This window comes from Eucalyptus grandis, chromosome 8 (genome assembly GCF_016545825.1).
Source record: "Eucalyptus grandis isolate ANBG69807.140 chromosome 8, ASM1654582v1, whole genome shotgun sequence".
Taxonomy (NCBI): domain Eukaryota; kingdom Viridiplantae; phylum Streptophyta; class Magnoliopsida; order Myrtales; family Myrtaceae; genus Eucalyptus; species Eucalyptus grandis.
Genome location: NC_052619.1, coordinates 16,829,829 through 16,846,592, shown reverse-complemented (window position 1 = coordinate 16,846,592; position 16,764 = coordinate 16,829,829). Strand labels below are relative to the sequence as shown.

Below are 16,764 nucleotides of genomic sequence, written 5' to 3'. Positions count from 1 at the left end.
CAACACAAGCCTATAAGTCTCATCTAAATAAGAAGATAAGGCCAATCATTAGCAGAACCAATCAAAGGCGCTGAACGTTGAACACAATGTGTTGTAACAGCGACAAGCTTAACAAGACATAAAGTTGAAGCAACATTAAAATTCACTAAAATCCCATCCTTGATACTATCAAAACCACATGAAGCAACAGAAACTACCACAATTCGCAGATCATCAGATATAAAAAATGCTCGTGCTCGAGAGTAACAAAGCAGCACTGTATCTAAGCAGCTATTTGCTTCCTTAAAAGTCTTCAATTCGCTTAAAAGCAATAATCAGAAAAGCATCGAGAGCTCTCTTTCGCAACAACTAAAAAGCTCTAACCCGAAGCAAAAGCACCTCCTCCCATGAAAACACCTCAGAACCCTAGCTTGGTGCGGCGCCAGTGCCTGCGCTTCGTGTTGTACCTGAACGATTTCGGCGACAAAAATTAGGCCACAAAAAAAATAAAAATAAAAAGACAGCTTTTTGGGACAAAACGTGACGGAATTGGATATGAACATGATGGTGTTGTCAGTCCGCATGCGAATCCGGTGAGGGATGGGCCTATTCTGCCTCATCTTCTTCGCCAGCTTCTTCTTGATCTGCAACGGCGAGCACGCGGCGACGGTGGTGCGGCGACGACGAAGGCACGAGTCTCATGGCACCAACGGCAGCATGAACGGCGCACCGAAGACGGCGACGGTCGCGGCTCAACACACGGCCAAGGGGGAAGAGCTCAGTTCGGGTAGAGGTGGTGACAGTTTGGAGCAACGACGGCCCGGACGGCCGAGCAAGCGGCAGCAAGAGGTGGTGACGGTGACTTGGGGACGGCGGCGGTGCCTCACGTCGGCGCGGACAGCGAGACAACTCGTCGGGCTCAACGGCGAGACAGCTCGTCGAGCGAGTAGTGGGTGGTGGGGTTCGGTGGCCAAGAGGTGGTGGTGAGTAGGGCGTGGGGCGGCGGTGTGGTGGTGGGTGAAGCAACAGCCGGCGAGAGGAAGGAAGAAGAAGAAGAAGAAGAGGGGGTTCGGCCGAGAGGGGGAAAGAGAAAAGAGAGAGAGAGAGAGAGAGAGAAAAGAAAAAAAGTGGGGGCAGGAAGTGACGTGAGGAGGAAAAAGGGGAGAAGAGAGAGAGAGAGAGAGAGAGAGAAAGAAAGGGAAATGGGGAAAATCACGTGGAAGGGATTAGGGTTTTTTTTTTTTTAACTTGGCCGGTTCCGGTTCCTCGGGTTCCGGTTCCGGTTCCTCAGGTTCCGGTTCCTATGAGAACCGGAACCGGTCCCCTTAGAACCGGGAACCGAACCGGAACCTCCGGTTCTGTTCTCCGGTTCCCGGTTCTACCTGGGAACCACGCTCACCCCTAGGTCAAAGGGTGGGGATGAGAGGTTTTGATGGAAATGAGAGATTTGTTGCTCAAAATGCAAACATTGACACAAATAAAAAATTACCTTATTATACCAAGAGGATTCACATGAAACAAAAATTGAATGAATGCCATACAACATTCATCGTCATTTATAAAATATGGACATAACTCGACTGATAAAAAAACTAGTGCCATAAGAAAAATATGTAAAAGTTTTGCAAATTACATTTTAAATGATGATACATGTTGATAGTACTATTTATAATTTTTACATCTCATTATAAGGAACAATCACAAAAACATGATTTCATAAACTCATGGTCATGCTAAAATTGATAACCACTAGAAACTATCGGAGTACTTGACGAAGATGAGACTGTTTCAAGTTCTATCTCAGCGTCAACATCATCAACCGGTGCCTCCATTGGATACAAAAGTGGTTTTGGAGGCAGTTGCAATCTATCCATATCTCCTTCAAGCATATCTAGGACTTTCCTCATCGACGGCCAATCATTAGGGCTCAATTGTATACACCACAATGCAACGATTATCATCTTCCTCGTTGTTTCTCTTTCCTCTTCTATGACATCTACCCTTTCAAGTTCCTTTTCTTTACCGAGTTGATCATAAACCCACAAAGGAAAGTAAATTTGACTCAAACGCTCTGCATGTGCATTTAGATTTCTCCTTCTACCAGCCATTTCCATTAATAACATCCCAAAACTATAAACATCGGCTTTGTAAGAAATGCCACCAATGTCTTTATAGAATAGCTCAGGAGCCATATAACCCAAGGTTCATCTTGCTGCAGTCAGCGATACTATATTGCGATCAGTGGGATAAAGTCTTGCAAGTCCAAAGTCAGAAACTTTCGGAGTAAAACTTCGGTCTAGAAGAATGTTGTGAGGCTTGATGTCAAAATGTAGAATTTGCATATCACATCTCCGATGTAGATACTCTATCCCTCTAGCTATGCCAAGAGAGATCTCATACATTTTCTTAGAATTAAGAGGATCATCACCATCCTTATAGGAAATGTGTTTATCCAAAGATCCATTCGGCATGAAATCATAGACAAGAGCTTGTTTGGAGTAATCGAAGCAAAACCCAACAAGTTGCACCACATTAATGTGGTGGATCCTTCCAATTGTGGCCACTTCGCTTATAAAATCCTGGCCATTAGATTTTGATTTGTTCAAAATCTTAACTGCGACTTTATTGCCACTTCTAAGTATTCCTCTATATACAGAACCATATCCCCCTTCACCTAACTTGCATTTGAAATTTTTTGTGATCTTCTTTATATCCGAGTAAGAGTACCTTATTGGCAAAAAGTTGTTGTGAGCTAGTAGGAATTCTTCGATATTTGCATCGGCCGCCTGATGCCTTCTCATCCACTTCAAGATTAGAAGTATCAACACACACGGAGCTCCAAGTATGAATTTTGCTGCCGGAAGTGGACTACAGAGAAATTTGGCCATTGATTAGCATAGTGTCAAAAAAAAAAATTTACACATACAATTTTTGTTTGTCAAAGTGCTAAATGAGAGCTTCATAGGTGTGAAGAGAAAAAGGACTTATCATACCCAAGAAAAAGAAGAGATTCAATACTGCGACAGGCACAAGACGGAGCGCAAAAAGGCGCATGTCATCAGCTGTAGATAGTAAGAGAATTCGTGAGAAATTACTAAAAATGGTTAATTAGAATTAAAGACCAATCAGTGAAGAAGCAATTCACGCTAAGATATACCCCTAGTGAAAGATAAATTCATGCAATCACTGCAAAGTGCAAAGCCACACTTTTGTTCATTGAAATTTGCAAGTGGAGAAGTCTAGAATAAAAAAAGAGTGAACGAGTTTCACTTTTCTAGATAGCGCCCAGATCTGACGTTATCCTATTCACTCATGAAATCCATGTTAATGTTGCATGATCTTTTCTTTTGAAGAAACACGTTTTTGCTTTTGTTCTCCTAAATGTACCAAATGTTCACAAGTTCCCCGTAACATTAACAGCGATTGAAGGGACATGAGATATTATTAAATCGAACAATTTTCCCCAAAAAAAGACCTAATTCCCTGAAAAACCCTTTATAACTAGTCCAATTTCAGCCTGAACTTTTTTGTCTAAAAAAAAAACCCTAAACTTTAGGTACAATCCCAAATTTACCTCAAATTTTGTTTTGTTTTAAAAAATCACCAACTTTTAATATATTCCCAAACCTACCCCCACGGTCGAGTCCCAACTTGATGTGGCATTTCCTCATCAATAACAAATCCACTTTAGTAAGGTGACATGGAAAATTACTTTCAAATGAAGCTATTCTAAGATATGAAAATTAGGGACAGCTAACGGTGATTTTTGAACAGAGGGCTAATGGGTAGATTGGGATTAGAGTAAAAATTGGTGTTTTTTCTTTTAGACAAAAAAAGTTCGAGGTAGATTTGGGATTAGGCCTCAAGATTGAGGTTTTTTTCCGGACAAAGAAAAGATTGAGGCAAATTTGGACTAGACCTAAGTTTAGGTTTTTCTGATAAAAAAAGTTCGAAACATAATCAGGACTAAATTTAAAGTTGGGTTTTTTTTTTTAGTGAATAAGGCCCAAAAAAAAAAAATACAGAAATAGTGTCACTTCCGGAAAAGCTCCATAGTTGTAAAATAAAGGGGCAATGCACGCCCAATCTACTAAAAAAATTTCTGAACTTTTTCACTAAACGAATGTGGCAATTTTTTTAAATTGGGTATTAAAGAAAAGTGACGACTCAATAAATTGAACCAAACGTATTGCAATATCCAATTGAAACATGCGACATCACCAAGTAAATTTTGAAAAGATCCTTCAGTAGAGTTAACATTTAAGAAAAGGATGAAGATGAAGAAGAAGAAACAAAGTAAGAGAGTAAAGAAGGAAAAGCTTTAGGGAAAGTCAGCTTACAGGAGTCATATGGGTTGCACCACGCCATTCGGTATCTGAAACTTATCGCGCAAATCTGGAATATTTCCGACGAATAAGGTTCAGAATATAAGAGATCGAATCCTTCAGCCATCATGTTGTGGAGGTCCGTATACAGTGGGCTCACACGTTTATACCAATCCACTTCCTGGCTCGATAAGAGAGTGATCATGGTTATGTTGCAAGAATCCTTGATGTCCCGTATTAGTAGATCAGACCCATACAAAGCGTATGAGTATGCCTTCATTTGGGAAAAATTAGGGGGTGTATCAGAAAGGGATGCTTCCTCAATACATGGTTCAGTATTGATATACAAAGCAGAAACAACGGGCTGTGAGCACTTCATGAAGACCACCGGATCAGCTGAGGGAAAAAGACCACCACGGTATGGATCATGAGCACTAAAGTTGGACCTCGCCAATGATTGACGAGGGAGGGATGAGCAATTACCTTTTTGCAATCCATCGTCAACCACCGTGATTATACCGAAAAATGAATCAACTAAATTAGAATAGTTAATTGACTTCACATAATATCGACCGGCATATAGATATAGAAAAGTACAATTATTTTCACAAACTAGCTCATTCTCAGAGCGGCCGCAGTGTTTTGGGTCGCTTTTCAATCGAAAGGGATAGTGTATGTCATGGATCTCACCGCAAGATGAAGCAGGGCACAAGTGATTCTTCTTCGCACCGCAACTCATCCCCAGTAACAGCAGGACATGCAATATGAAAAGCAAAACACGGAACATGCTCGTGGAGCTCAAAGACTTAATGGTCTCTCTATCGTTTGATCTGATGCAATGGAAGTTTTTGCTAATTGGCAATGTGAAGGAGGCCCAGTTATATGAATGAAAAGAGTCGGGAGTCGTCGGTGATGCAAATTTCCAAGTCAACCAATAAAACAAAGTCTAACGAAGATTGCGGCCCTTGCATTTATGGTGACAAAACACAAAGTTGGAATTAGTTATGCATAGTTTTCACATTGATTAAAAAATGCTCCTAAAACTATATACTACGCAATTTAATTCTAATATTTTTTGGGGAAAAATTAATCCTAATTTTTATGCAATAAATAAATGATTGGATCGTCAAAATTTAGGTGTCAACGAGTGTCCATTCGTTAAATTATGAAGATGAAAAGGAAAAAGATGTCGTATTTCATCATCTAAGCTTTTTATTTTTGACAAAAAAAAAAACAGAAATTGGTAACAAAAATAGACTATGAACAAGAATATTAACTTGTATAATGTCGCTTTTGGCAAAAGTAAAAGGAAAATAAGAAATAAGTGCTTCTTGGATGGTGTAACACGTTATGAAAGAAAGAAAGCAATATGATAATTTCTAGTGGCGTACCGACACGCCTTGACAAGAACCTCACTAGCTTCGTCGTCACGCAAAGAGTATAGATGCGGATTTCCAAGTCAACCATCAACACAAAGTCTAGCGAAGAAAAAGTGGGTGTCATGTGGAAATTGCAGCCCTTGCAGTCAAGGTGACAAGACACGGTGTTGGAATTATTTATGCATAGCTTTTACGTTGATTTTTTTTTTATTGGAACTTTCACGTTGATTAAAAAAGAAACTTCTGCAGTTTCTACATTGACTTTTCTTAGTACCATAAAAAAAAAAAGAATCGATTCATTCAGCGCCATATTTTACTATAAAAAATGATAATGTATTTCGCAGTTAAGATTTTTCATTTTTGACAAAAATGAAGTTTGTAACTGAAAAGATTAATAACAGCACCAAAGACTATCGTTGCACATTACAAGAAAAGAATAAGGCCATACAATAATTTCTCAACCAACAATAGATGGACGCGAGCCTCGATTTGAAAGTCACTTGCTTCGTCATTGCCCGACGCGCACGAAGACTATAGGTGTAATGTTCGCATTCACAAAAATAAAGCAATACACGCTTTTTCACTAGCAATTGAAATATTATTCTCGTAGATCAATCAATCATTCTCCTATAAAATAACCATATCTCTTTCCTACAATAAAACCACTCTACGAATGAACTGATAGATCTCAACAATAACGTCGTTTTATGAAGGATGTTGTTGCCTGTTTCATAATCATTTTCCATCTTCGAATGTGTGGTATTGCGAGTGCCATGTGAGCTCAAATGGGACTACATGGAAGAGTGCAGGCATTTTCATTCTCTGTTGATAGCTGCTTGAATCTGCTCAAGACTCCTCCCTTTCGTTTCAGGGACCACCGTGATCACGAACACCATCCCTGCGGCGTTAATCCCCGCATAAAGAAGGAAGGTACCTGTGAAGCAAGCCAGCAGAGTTATTTGCTTTCGACAAGTTTTGCGGAAGCATATTCTGACATTTTTCTCATGGGAAGAATGCTTTGATATATGCTACCTGTCTATTAATCATTCTGCAGAAAGACCCAATTCACTTATTTTCTTTTCTAAAGGACACGTCGACTCAATTTTCGTGATATTCGAATCTAGGTAGAAGTTGCTGTAAACACATTGATTGAAGTAAATGGACTGAATATGCATTCGAGACCGTGCAGAACAGAGTGACAGACACCTCCAGCTCCAAATAGGATTGAAGTTTTCAGGAAAAGCTAAGTCTCAAGTCTATAGTTTGATTGAATTCGCGCAACAACTCATGTTCCAATGTGACAAATGTTTATCGTGCTCCTGCCAGAGCAACAGTTCAAAGAGCGTTTTCAGCAGAGTCGTACCATAGGAGCTCCAGCTCATTAAGTAGTTGAAAGTGTAGGAAACTGCCCAAGCGCCGAACCAGTTTACTAGTGTTGCAAACCCTCCAGCTACTCCTTTGATATTGATGGGGAAAATCTGAACACCAGCAACCCATTACATGATTGGCGAAAAATTTTGAAACACTCGTAACAACACCAGTTACGGAAACGGCCCTTTAATTTGATAAGCATGAAAGTTCGGGGGATGTTTAGGATTACCTCGGACATCACGACCCAAGGAACCGCGCCCATTCCAGCGGAAAATGCTGCTATGTATAGCTGAGCATTGGAAAAAACAGAACAGAAAAATTAATAGTGGAGAGTTGTTGTGGCGGCCAACCAGATAGAGCCAGAAAGAGATCAAGGAAGGCGAGATTATTACCAGAATGCCGGTGACAGCAAGTATTGGGACAGCATCAGCTGCCAGATCATGAACCTGGCTCAGAAGATTCTCAAAAAGTTACTGGTTGACAAGCATTGCAAAGCAGAAGGAAGATACTAGGACTGATAGTATTTACCTTTAGAAAGAATGAAAGGCCAGTTACTATGCATCCTAGGACCAATCCTGCCCCCGAGATCTGTGATTGAGAGAGAGAGAGAGAGAGAGAGAGAAGATTATGGTTCAAGTTGCAGAACTCGCGAAAGGGGCAGAACCAGAAAAGCTTTGTTACTATAGACATGATTTCTTAGCGACTTTCATCTATTTTACCAAGAGAAGGGGCTTTCTTCCAGCTCGATCGACCAGCGCAGCGCCGATAGCCGTGACAATGACCTGCAAAAATTTACTCTTGAGCGTGATGAGTATAAAAATAGATCCCCAGCAAAGAGGAAAGGGCGAGAATTACAGACCTGGAGGATTGCGTAAGTTATGGTTCCAACACTGGAGGAGAAACCTGAGGAGATTGTACAAAAGCGATTGAAAAGGTGAGAATTATAAATTGCTTTTGAGATTCAACACCTAAATTATGTGAACAGCTCATTCAGTGATAATTAAGTCAAAAGCATTCGACATTGCAAATTTTACTAACCCATTTGACTATTAACTGGATTATATAAATCGGAACCCCTGCTTTGCTTTTCATTTAGTTTTTTATTCTGGAATCATAAAATGCAATGCAGAGCTTCATTTTTGTGGTGCCCAAGAGCTTCTTGATATGACCTTCATACCTGCTTCCTCGAAAATATTGCTTGTATAGAAACAGACGCCATTTATCCCTCCAACTGCTGGACGACCATCAATCCAACACCAATCTGGCCAAAATTTAACAAATTTATCGGCGAAAAAAAACAACAATGGGAAATATCGCCAAAAGTACAACTACTGCATATTCCTGATCCACAGGGCATTCCAGGAAAGCAAGGAAGGAGGGAATTTATCGGATACATAGCAATAAATACAGAAAGAAGATTACGATGACGGAGCTCAGATATCTTCTCTGAAATAAATCAAGCACGCTGGCTTTTGGGAGCCGTTGGAGAGTTTCGATATACTCCTGTCAAGAAAAACAAATTCAATCATTCCGTCAGCTATTCGTACTTAGAAAGTTGAGGCTTTAAGATGGAACAGGTATAGACTTAAAGCCTTTTACTTGTATTTCAGCAGCCTCTTCAGAAATATCTGCATCCTTTCCACGGAGTTTCTGCAGCGCGGCTTCAAACTCCTTTTTGCGGCCCCTTTTTGCCTGCATTTGGCAGAATCCTAAAATTCATTCCAACACTATGGATCCCTCTCAAAAATTCAGAGAAGAAGAGTCTAGTGTTCCTCTTGATTTGTTACCAGCCATCTAGGAGACTCTGGAATGAAAAACAGGCCGAACAGTAAGACTGCACATGGGATTAGACCTGCATAAAACCGCAGATATTCAAGGTGGTTTCAGACTTGGACTTTTCTATACAACATTGGCACTAAACTCGAATTATGCTACTTTTTCGGTATTACCAATTAATGCCAAAACCCTCCAAGATAATATTATCCCAATTATGAACGAAACGGACACTCCGGCACAGATCATAAGCTGTGGAGAGAAGAGAACATGTTAGGCCCAGTGGGTTCTGCAGGATGTACACATGTATACCATCTTGCACTTGCAAAAGGGAATCTACGAGCTAAGGCCTTTTGCCAATAGCTCTATGCTTGCTATTTCAATCAAGAATGTTCATACAAAAACTTTGCCTGATTAACAGCGGTCAAAGCTCCACGGAGATTTTTGGGTGTAATTTCAGCTATAAATATTGGTACCTGGACATAAATTAGAAAAAGATTAACAACTGTGAATCAAGTCCAACATGTTGTCGTACAACAACTCGCTACATTGAATTTGTGTGGTAAGAAGTGAGGATTTACCACATAGGAAAAGACTCCCATTCCATATCCCGTGGCCAACCTTCCGATATCCAGAGCAAGTGCTCCCTTATTTACTCGAAATTAAACAGAACAGAGAGTTAATGAGACTTGAAGTTCTTATGCAACTAATCGGTCTTCATCTTAAAAAAGGCTTGAAAATAAGGTATGGACACACCTCAGCAAAGTAAATAGCAAGCCATCCTGCTGCACAAAAAGCGCTCGCCATTCTCATTGTCTGCATTTTGAGTTCAATGTTTATGCTGTCACGTCCTCCGTGCATGATGACTAAATCCCGAAGCTAAAACTCGCAAGAGTCCTGAACAACACCGTTCTGCTTTACATTGTAGAAGACTCACTTATTTGCTGCTTACCCATTTACGGCCGACAAAATCAGCAATTGGTCCTCCAGTAATTGCACCAATCATTGCACCGAATGTCAGTATGGATCCGAAGACTGAATACTGTTGAAAGACACATGAAGAGTAACTGCAAATCAGCTTGAGTTCAATGAGAGCAGGAACTTCAGTTACCATCTAGCTAACAATGCTATAAGTCACCGAATGTCTGAGAATCTCAGTGGAAAGCTTTCTGAAGAAACCTATCGCTTCAATCAGTAATCCGAATGATATGCAGTGGCGATATTCAGCTGAAGAGATCCGATATACATACACCCATTTTTTGGTGTTCTTGTACTGAGGCGTCCAACAATGGAACTCATGCAAAAATTTGGTATACATTTCACTCATCACGATGCAGAAAGAATAAGATGTCTAGAGAAAAAGGTATCTCTACCTCAAAGCCGACCTCAATATTTTTATAGAATCTTGCCTATAAAGTTTTTGATCATATAACTCATGCATATTATGGACCCGGAATAAGAGCAGATCGTTGCTTGGACTTTCTTGTATATGGGCGCGCTCAGTGACTAGTCCAATATTGAAGCGAAGCAACGGACAGGTATAATTTTGACATGTATTTCTCAACACTCGCAGGTAAATTCGACATACCTCAGCTGTGGATAGACCAAGTTCCTCCACTATAGCATCCTGAGTTGGTGATGAATAACCTGCCTGAAAATCCAATGAAACAATTTTTCATTAGATTCAACTAATCACATCCTTTTCACTTTAACCATTACCATTCGACCCGGACTTTTCAAAAAGAAATTGCGTTTCCTACTTACACAGGTCCCAAATTCATATGAACCGCAAACCGCAACAAATGTGCTGAAATAGACCATCCACGGATGACCCTTATCGGTTCCTTCATCTTGGCCAGCTTGGTCCTTCTCTTGCGGCACAAGGAGCTGCTCTCGTACTCCTCTCTCCCTAGTTTCTTGATTTTCGATGTCCTCGTTGATCGCCATGCTTGCTCGCTCGCTCTGCAAAATTGCTCGTCCGTTCTCTATCTGACTACTTACAAGGAACTAGTAAATTTATAAGCTCCAAAAAGATAAGTTCTCGTTCCAACGTGGCTATTCTCCTTTCTCTATATGGATGACACGAAATGAGAAACCCCAGGTTCTAATACGGAAACCCCTTCTCCGATCGGTTTATACTCGCAGTTTCTAGGAATTCGTCGTGGACCTCAGTCTTGCAAACTGGCAAGCAATTCTTTGCTTTTCTGACTCGCCCCCGTTAATGGTATCGGAATCACTAATGGAACGGAGTTCCGAATACAGCAGCATTACAGATGTGAAGGGCTGCGTCGCTCTTTATGTGCAGGTAGTAATTGAAAACACGGAACTGGACTTTCTTAGTGACACGGCTCTGGATAAAGACAAACGGTAAACCACAGACAAAGTTCTATCTTTTTCAGCCAACCACCGGCTAGGAAAACTGGAGAGCGTTTTTCTAGCCTGAAAAGTAATTATGTTCTGTCCATATTTCCATGGAGGCATTGTTATCTTCAACGTTAACCCACGTTTATCGTGTCAGAAAGATACGATCTCAATTAATAGTTTCTTATCTCTTTGGTGCAATAAGAAGCTATCAAGAAAAAGAACTGCTCTGCTAGAACATTACTTTTCTTTTGGGAATTTTCTTGACCAAAACCCTCTCTTTTTTCCCACTAGACGATGAGCGCAAGAGAATTTCGGCCGGATCTAATTCTGGGGACATATTATCTTCATTTTTTACCTTTAAGAAAACTACTGCATGCGAACAAAAAGCATGCATATAGCCTCCTTTGTGGTCAGTGACGCTTTTGACGTCTGCTCAAATGGTAGGACTAGATCGCTGGAGTTTCAAAAAGGGATGTTTTTCATCTTTCCATAGTGGCCAATTTTGCGGAAAATGGCAATTTATAGCGGCAAGAGGTGGACAGAATTTACTTTCTACCAAGGACGTCATGTACTGCCGAGGCCCAAGAATCTAAAGAATTCAGCCAACATGAAGCCAGCCGACGGGAAAGAGGTCACCAGGCACAACGGAATGGACCATAAAGTTGCAGAGCACATTGGCCAAAAATATCCAACCACCATTCTCCAACTACTTTATTGGTCCACATTTGCTGCATCTCCGTCTTCTTTCACTTAACGATTCAGAATAGGGCAACAAAATCCAACAAGAATATATAGCTGCGGCCTGCTCGAGAAAGGGAAAATATCAAAAATATATCTTACTCTTGATCTAAGAGCCACTCACATATTTTCATTTTGATAAATATCATTCACATACTTCCAAGAAAAACCCCACATTGAGAACATTAATTTACCCCTCCATGTAAACTCATTTTAACATCTTCCTTACGGTTTGAGTAGACTGAAAAAGTGATTTTTGAATGGTAGAATTCGTGTAGATATTTGTTATTTTCAAAAGAAGAGGTAAGTGGTCATGGGGTGAGAAATAAGGTGTATTTTGTTATATTTTTCTCAAAAAACTTAGACAAAACAAATATGCTAATCTTATAAGCACATAGTGAGATTTGAATTTCAAATGTATTAGAAGAAAAAAGACACTGCAAATGTTATAACTTTTATACAACGACCACTTAAATACCATAACTTTTTATTCAATCACTTAAATGTCATAATCGATCACTTAAGCGCTGAAATTTTTTATTAATAAGGAAATCCGACATGACATGGCATTTATGGTGAACGTTCTTTAAAAGTTACAGCACTCAAATTATCAATTAAAAGTTATAGCATTCAAGTAAAAAAAATTAAAAGAAAAAAAGTCATGATAGTCGAGTAATCGAAAAACAATGTTATGGCACTTAGGAGAGCATCGCATGAAAATTATGACACTCGTGATGTCCTTATCTCAATATCTTAATTATCCTTCTTCCATTCATGACACAAAATCCCACAAAATATAATAAAAAGCACACAGAAAAAAAATTACTTTAGCTAATGTTTTGTAATTGTAAGCATCTGATTAAGTAGAGATCAATCGGGCTGATTCAGGTTTTAGAAGCTCTCAGTCATTTTTGCTTAACCCCTACTAAACAAAGTTACGAACAATAAGCGGTTGTTTTAAGCTAGTGGCTCCGTTTAAGCATCCAATAAAAATCAGCAACATTATTTAGCACAACCCTTTTAATATAAGAAGTTTTAGGAACTCTTATCATCACCTTGAAGAAGGGTGGTTGGGCAAGCGTGATTAAAACACCTAGGACAAAGACAAAGCAGCCTTCCCTAATTTAGAGGGAAAATAGGTGGACGCGATACAACTTGCCTCACCTCACTATATATGGACTAAAATAAGTCATTTGCGGGTCCCTCTTCTGATAAGGTCAATCCACTTGTTGGAATGGAATGGATTTGATTGATGGAGAAGGTCTGGATTCCCTGAGAGAACAGATATATCTTAATTGCAGAAATAATATATTAAATGTAATAGAGCATATGCCACTTTCATTTTGCATGATTGCATCTAATCTCAGAGATCCGGACTCCTTTCTTTCTTTTTCTTTTTTCTTTTTATTTCCCCTCCAATCTTCCAATTTGTGTAGAAAAATATGATCCTATCAGCGAGAGGAACTTGAAAAATTGTTCTGCCGACCTCGCACTGACAAAACAAAAATAATAAACAATGAAAAGTGACAGATTATTACCAAAATGAAATTGACAAAAAGCTGAGAGGTTAGGTGAGGTGAGCTGTGAAAGAAATTTATGTATGAACCAGATTGTAAAATAATTTTAGTTTAAATTCTCAATATTTCTTTTGCTATAAATAAAGAAATGAAAAATCTCTATTTGGACAAGAAATTTTTCTGTTTTTGATGACTGTGGATTATAATTATACAATTATTCATTACTCTAAGTTTTCACCAACCTGTTCAATGAACATGGCTTCATCCATAAGGATACATCCAAGGATGCACAAGAATCAGATTTCGACCAAGTCCAGAGAACTGAACAAGGCCTGCTTTTCCTCTCTTTAAGTAGACATCCTGCGTTGACAATCTTATCCAGCAGGATATGTAATTCCCTGTTTTCAGGAGTACGATGGCGAAGGAAACGAAAATTCGGTACTAGTCTTTCATCCCGCTCTTACATTTTACCTGAACAAGACAAACTGCCATACGTATAAAGATGTATAATTAGATAAGCTCCAACAGAATATACTATTAAAGGACCAGCATACTAAGACACCACAAATGCAACTTGACTTCATTATTTGCTCTGCACCTTTTACATAAAATACAAATATTTTTTCGTTACTTATAAATTCCTATGTAGGCTTGATATGAAAAAAAAAAAAAAATGTCCTGGCCATTACTATTTTTTTTATTTTTTTTTGGTAAAGAAAGGCCATTACTATTTTAATACCATTGAAACTAGAAAAAAGAAAAATCACCCGCAAACAGATACTTTTTATGTGCAACAAAAGAAACAAAGAAAAAATTGCATATATTTCGAGGAAGAAAATCTAGAGATTTCGATTTTGCCTATATGGATGAAACAACATCTTTCACTTAATTTGAGAGATTTTGTTCTTATATTATTAATCAACATCTTTGCTAGTGAATACAACGTACCATTACAATTTTAATTTTTCTTAGAAAGAAGAAAGAGCTGGGGCTCGAAACTAAAGATGATATTACTATGTGTCTTATAGAGATTATCAATTTTTTTTATTTTATGGAATGGCAGGGGTGAACCACCTATAATTAATTTTTTTTCCCCTAGATATCAACATAGAGTATATAAAACAGCTACTTGCCCCCTCCAGACTTTTGTGGTTCTGCACAGAGTATATAAATCAAATCAATTTGTTTATGGCAACAGGGAATATTCTCTGAGCCACGGACTGTTGCCTTGATCTCACTGTCTAGACTCTTGTGGTTGAAGAGCTTGTGCTTGCATTTGGTAGAAAGAAATTAGATGGAATTCGGATGGGAAATGGAATTAAATGGACCGAGGATATCAATCTCTGTGTTGAAGGGCTTTTTCTTCAATTCCGTGATGGTTTACACCTGAGTTCATCGGAGGAAAAACTTTTAATGATAATTAATGAATGACAAAATAGCAATAGATACAACAAATTGATTGTGCAGAACAACGCCATAAAATAAAAAATTGTAACGAACACGAAAGTGCAGATAAAGGTGGGTGTAATGATTAGTTAAAAAACTTCGAATTTATCAGTTATATTATATCACTACTTTACTTTTTCAATTACAGTAATTATCATTAAAAAATAGATAAAGGTTGGTGTAATAATTAGTCGTTATAATGACAGCCAATGACTAATACTATCACGAAAGCAGACTTTGAAAGCGAAAGTGCAGATGAACATCACGTCCCGACCAGCTCAACCGGATCTCCTTCAGCAACGAACCAACAAGAAGAAAACAAAGCGCAACTTAAAATATGTGATTAGGTGCGAAAGCACTCAAAAACGCACGCACGACTCCACTACCTCACGACACCGTGAGATCTGGTTTAGAACATTAGCGACCACATTCGTTGATTTACAAGGACATTGGACTGGTTGGTCGCACACCTCTGTTCATCATCGGATCGTGTCCGTTCAATTAAGGTCATTCATGCCTTGATCATATAAAAAGGCCCCGTGTTTTGTGCACGAGATAAAAGTAACACTAGCTTTCAAATGTCTTTAGTAAAGGACGAAATTTGAAGAGTTTTGATTGAATTATGATTATAAGAGAAAAAAGAATCGAATAATATCTTTGACTTGTTTAGATCGAGGAAAAGCTATCACTATTTTATCTCTTAAGCTCCATTTTTTTTTGTCAGTTCTTAAGCTCCAATTAATTTGTCGAAAATAAATGAATTAAAAAACATTTTAGTAAAAATGATTGCTAGTCAATGAAAATTGCTTTCATTATCAACTACCAACAACAATTTGTGACTAGATATTTGCGTGGATAGTGCAAATATTTTCCGTTCATTAATTTTTTAAATGATATAAGCAATTATTTTTTTGAAAAAAATTATTTTTCAAATCACTCTTTTTGAGAAGCAAACAAAACTTTTTTTTTTTGTCGGTCTACTATAGTCAAAGACAAATATAATGAGTTAAACTAATAATAATAATAATAATAATAATAATAATAATAATAATAATAATAATAATAATAATAATAATAATAATAATAATAATAATAATAATAATAATAATAATAAGGGTTGGAATAATAATAATAATAATAAACAAAACTTAAGTCAAAGACAAATATAATAAGTTAAAATAATAATAATAATAATAATAATAAAATAACCAAATTTGCTATAAATTCTCCTATCATTTACTACACCCTGAGAATGATTTCACAAATTTCTCCTAATCAACTTTTTGCAATTCGCCCCCTCAACTAAGAAAAAGGTATGGCTTCAATCAAATTCAAAGTCCTCCATTAGTAACATATTATTAACACTGAAACAGGAAATTTTTTGGTTCCATATTTAGTTATACGTTGTTAATGTGTCGACATTTAAGATATGATCCACATAGTTATATAATAGCTCAAAACTTCTTCAGAATGGCCAACCGCATGCGCTCTATTACGAGTAAGAGTTTCATATGAAAAAACATTAGGAGTAAATTCAATTGAGCAGTCCAACCTATCGATTCGGCAAAAATGACAGGCTATAGAAATGCCACAGCCCAATAAAATACGGAGAAACTAGAATTTGCAAGTGTTTTTTTAAGTGGATTTTTTCTATGAGTGTCATTTCATATGATAATCATGCAGAAAATGCAGGAAAAAACAGAACGACCCAGTCTCTATATACGGTACATAGATCCATTCTTTCCTGGCCCAACATCATCCATGCAAGGTTCAGTACAAGAAGGCCTTGCACCAGTAAGACCAAGCACCAGAAAAAGACAAACTTTCTTAGCCTGCAAAGGCAGTGAACGAGAGAACAAAAGGGTATGTCCC

At 38.2% G+C, this 16,764-nt stretch overlaps 2 protein-coding genes and 1 pseudogene across 2 annotated transcripts; all 3 read right to left on the bottom strand.

Moving 5' to 3' along the window:
• Positions 1-1,712: 1,712 nt before the first annotated feature.
• On the bottom strand, positions 1,713-2,867 carry LOC120287017 (annotated as a pseudogene).
• LOC104416600 lies at positions 2,845-5,140 on the bottom strand. Its single transcript, XM_039301016.1, has 2 exons — positions 4,320-5,140; positions 2,845-3,041 (listed from the first exon to the last, which is right to left on the bottom strand). The coding sequence occupies exons 1-2, from the start codon at positions 5,089-5,091 to the stop codon at positions 2,926-2,928; spliced, it is 888 nt and encodes a 295-aa protein (XP_039156950.1). The 5' UTR covers positions 5,092-5,140; the 3' UTR covers positions 2,845-2,925.
• A 996-nt stretch (positions 5,141-6,136) lies between these two features.
• Positions 6,137-11,301, bottom strand: LOC104457068 (sugar transporter ERD6-like 7). The gene is given in 19 exon segments (XM_039301015.1): positions 6,137-6,617; positions 7,047-7,161; positions 7,284-7,343; positions 7,447-7,500; positions 7,583-7,642; positions 7,774-7,836; positions 7,914-7,957; positions 8,232-8,285; positions 8,288-8,315; positions 8,477-8,557; positions 8,654-8,746; positions 8,842-8,906; positions 9,004-9,079; positions 9,238-9,303; positions 9,409-9,474; positions 9,584-9,643; positions 9,780-9,869; positions 10,416-10,478; positions 10,592-11,301. Coding segments are annotated over 19 exon segments (1,440 nt in total). The 5' UTR covers positions 10,775-11,301; the 3' UTR covers positions 6,137-6,498.
• Between the last annotated feature and the right edge of the window lie 5,463 nt (positions 11,302-16,764).

What these genes read in the sequence shown, in the direction of transcription:
- LOC104416600 (XM_039301016.1), bottom strand. Translation starts at nt 5,091, where the DNA reads ATGTTCCGTGTTTTGCTTTTCATATTGCATGTCCTGCTGTTACTGGGG. An exon ending in GTGCAACCCATATGACTCCT is followed by an intron (nt 3,042 to 4,319) that starts GTAAGCTGACTT and finishes TACTATCTACAG; the next exon opens with CTGATGACATGCGCCTTTTT.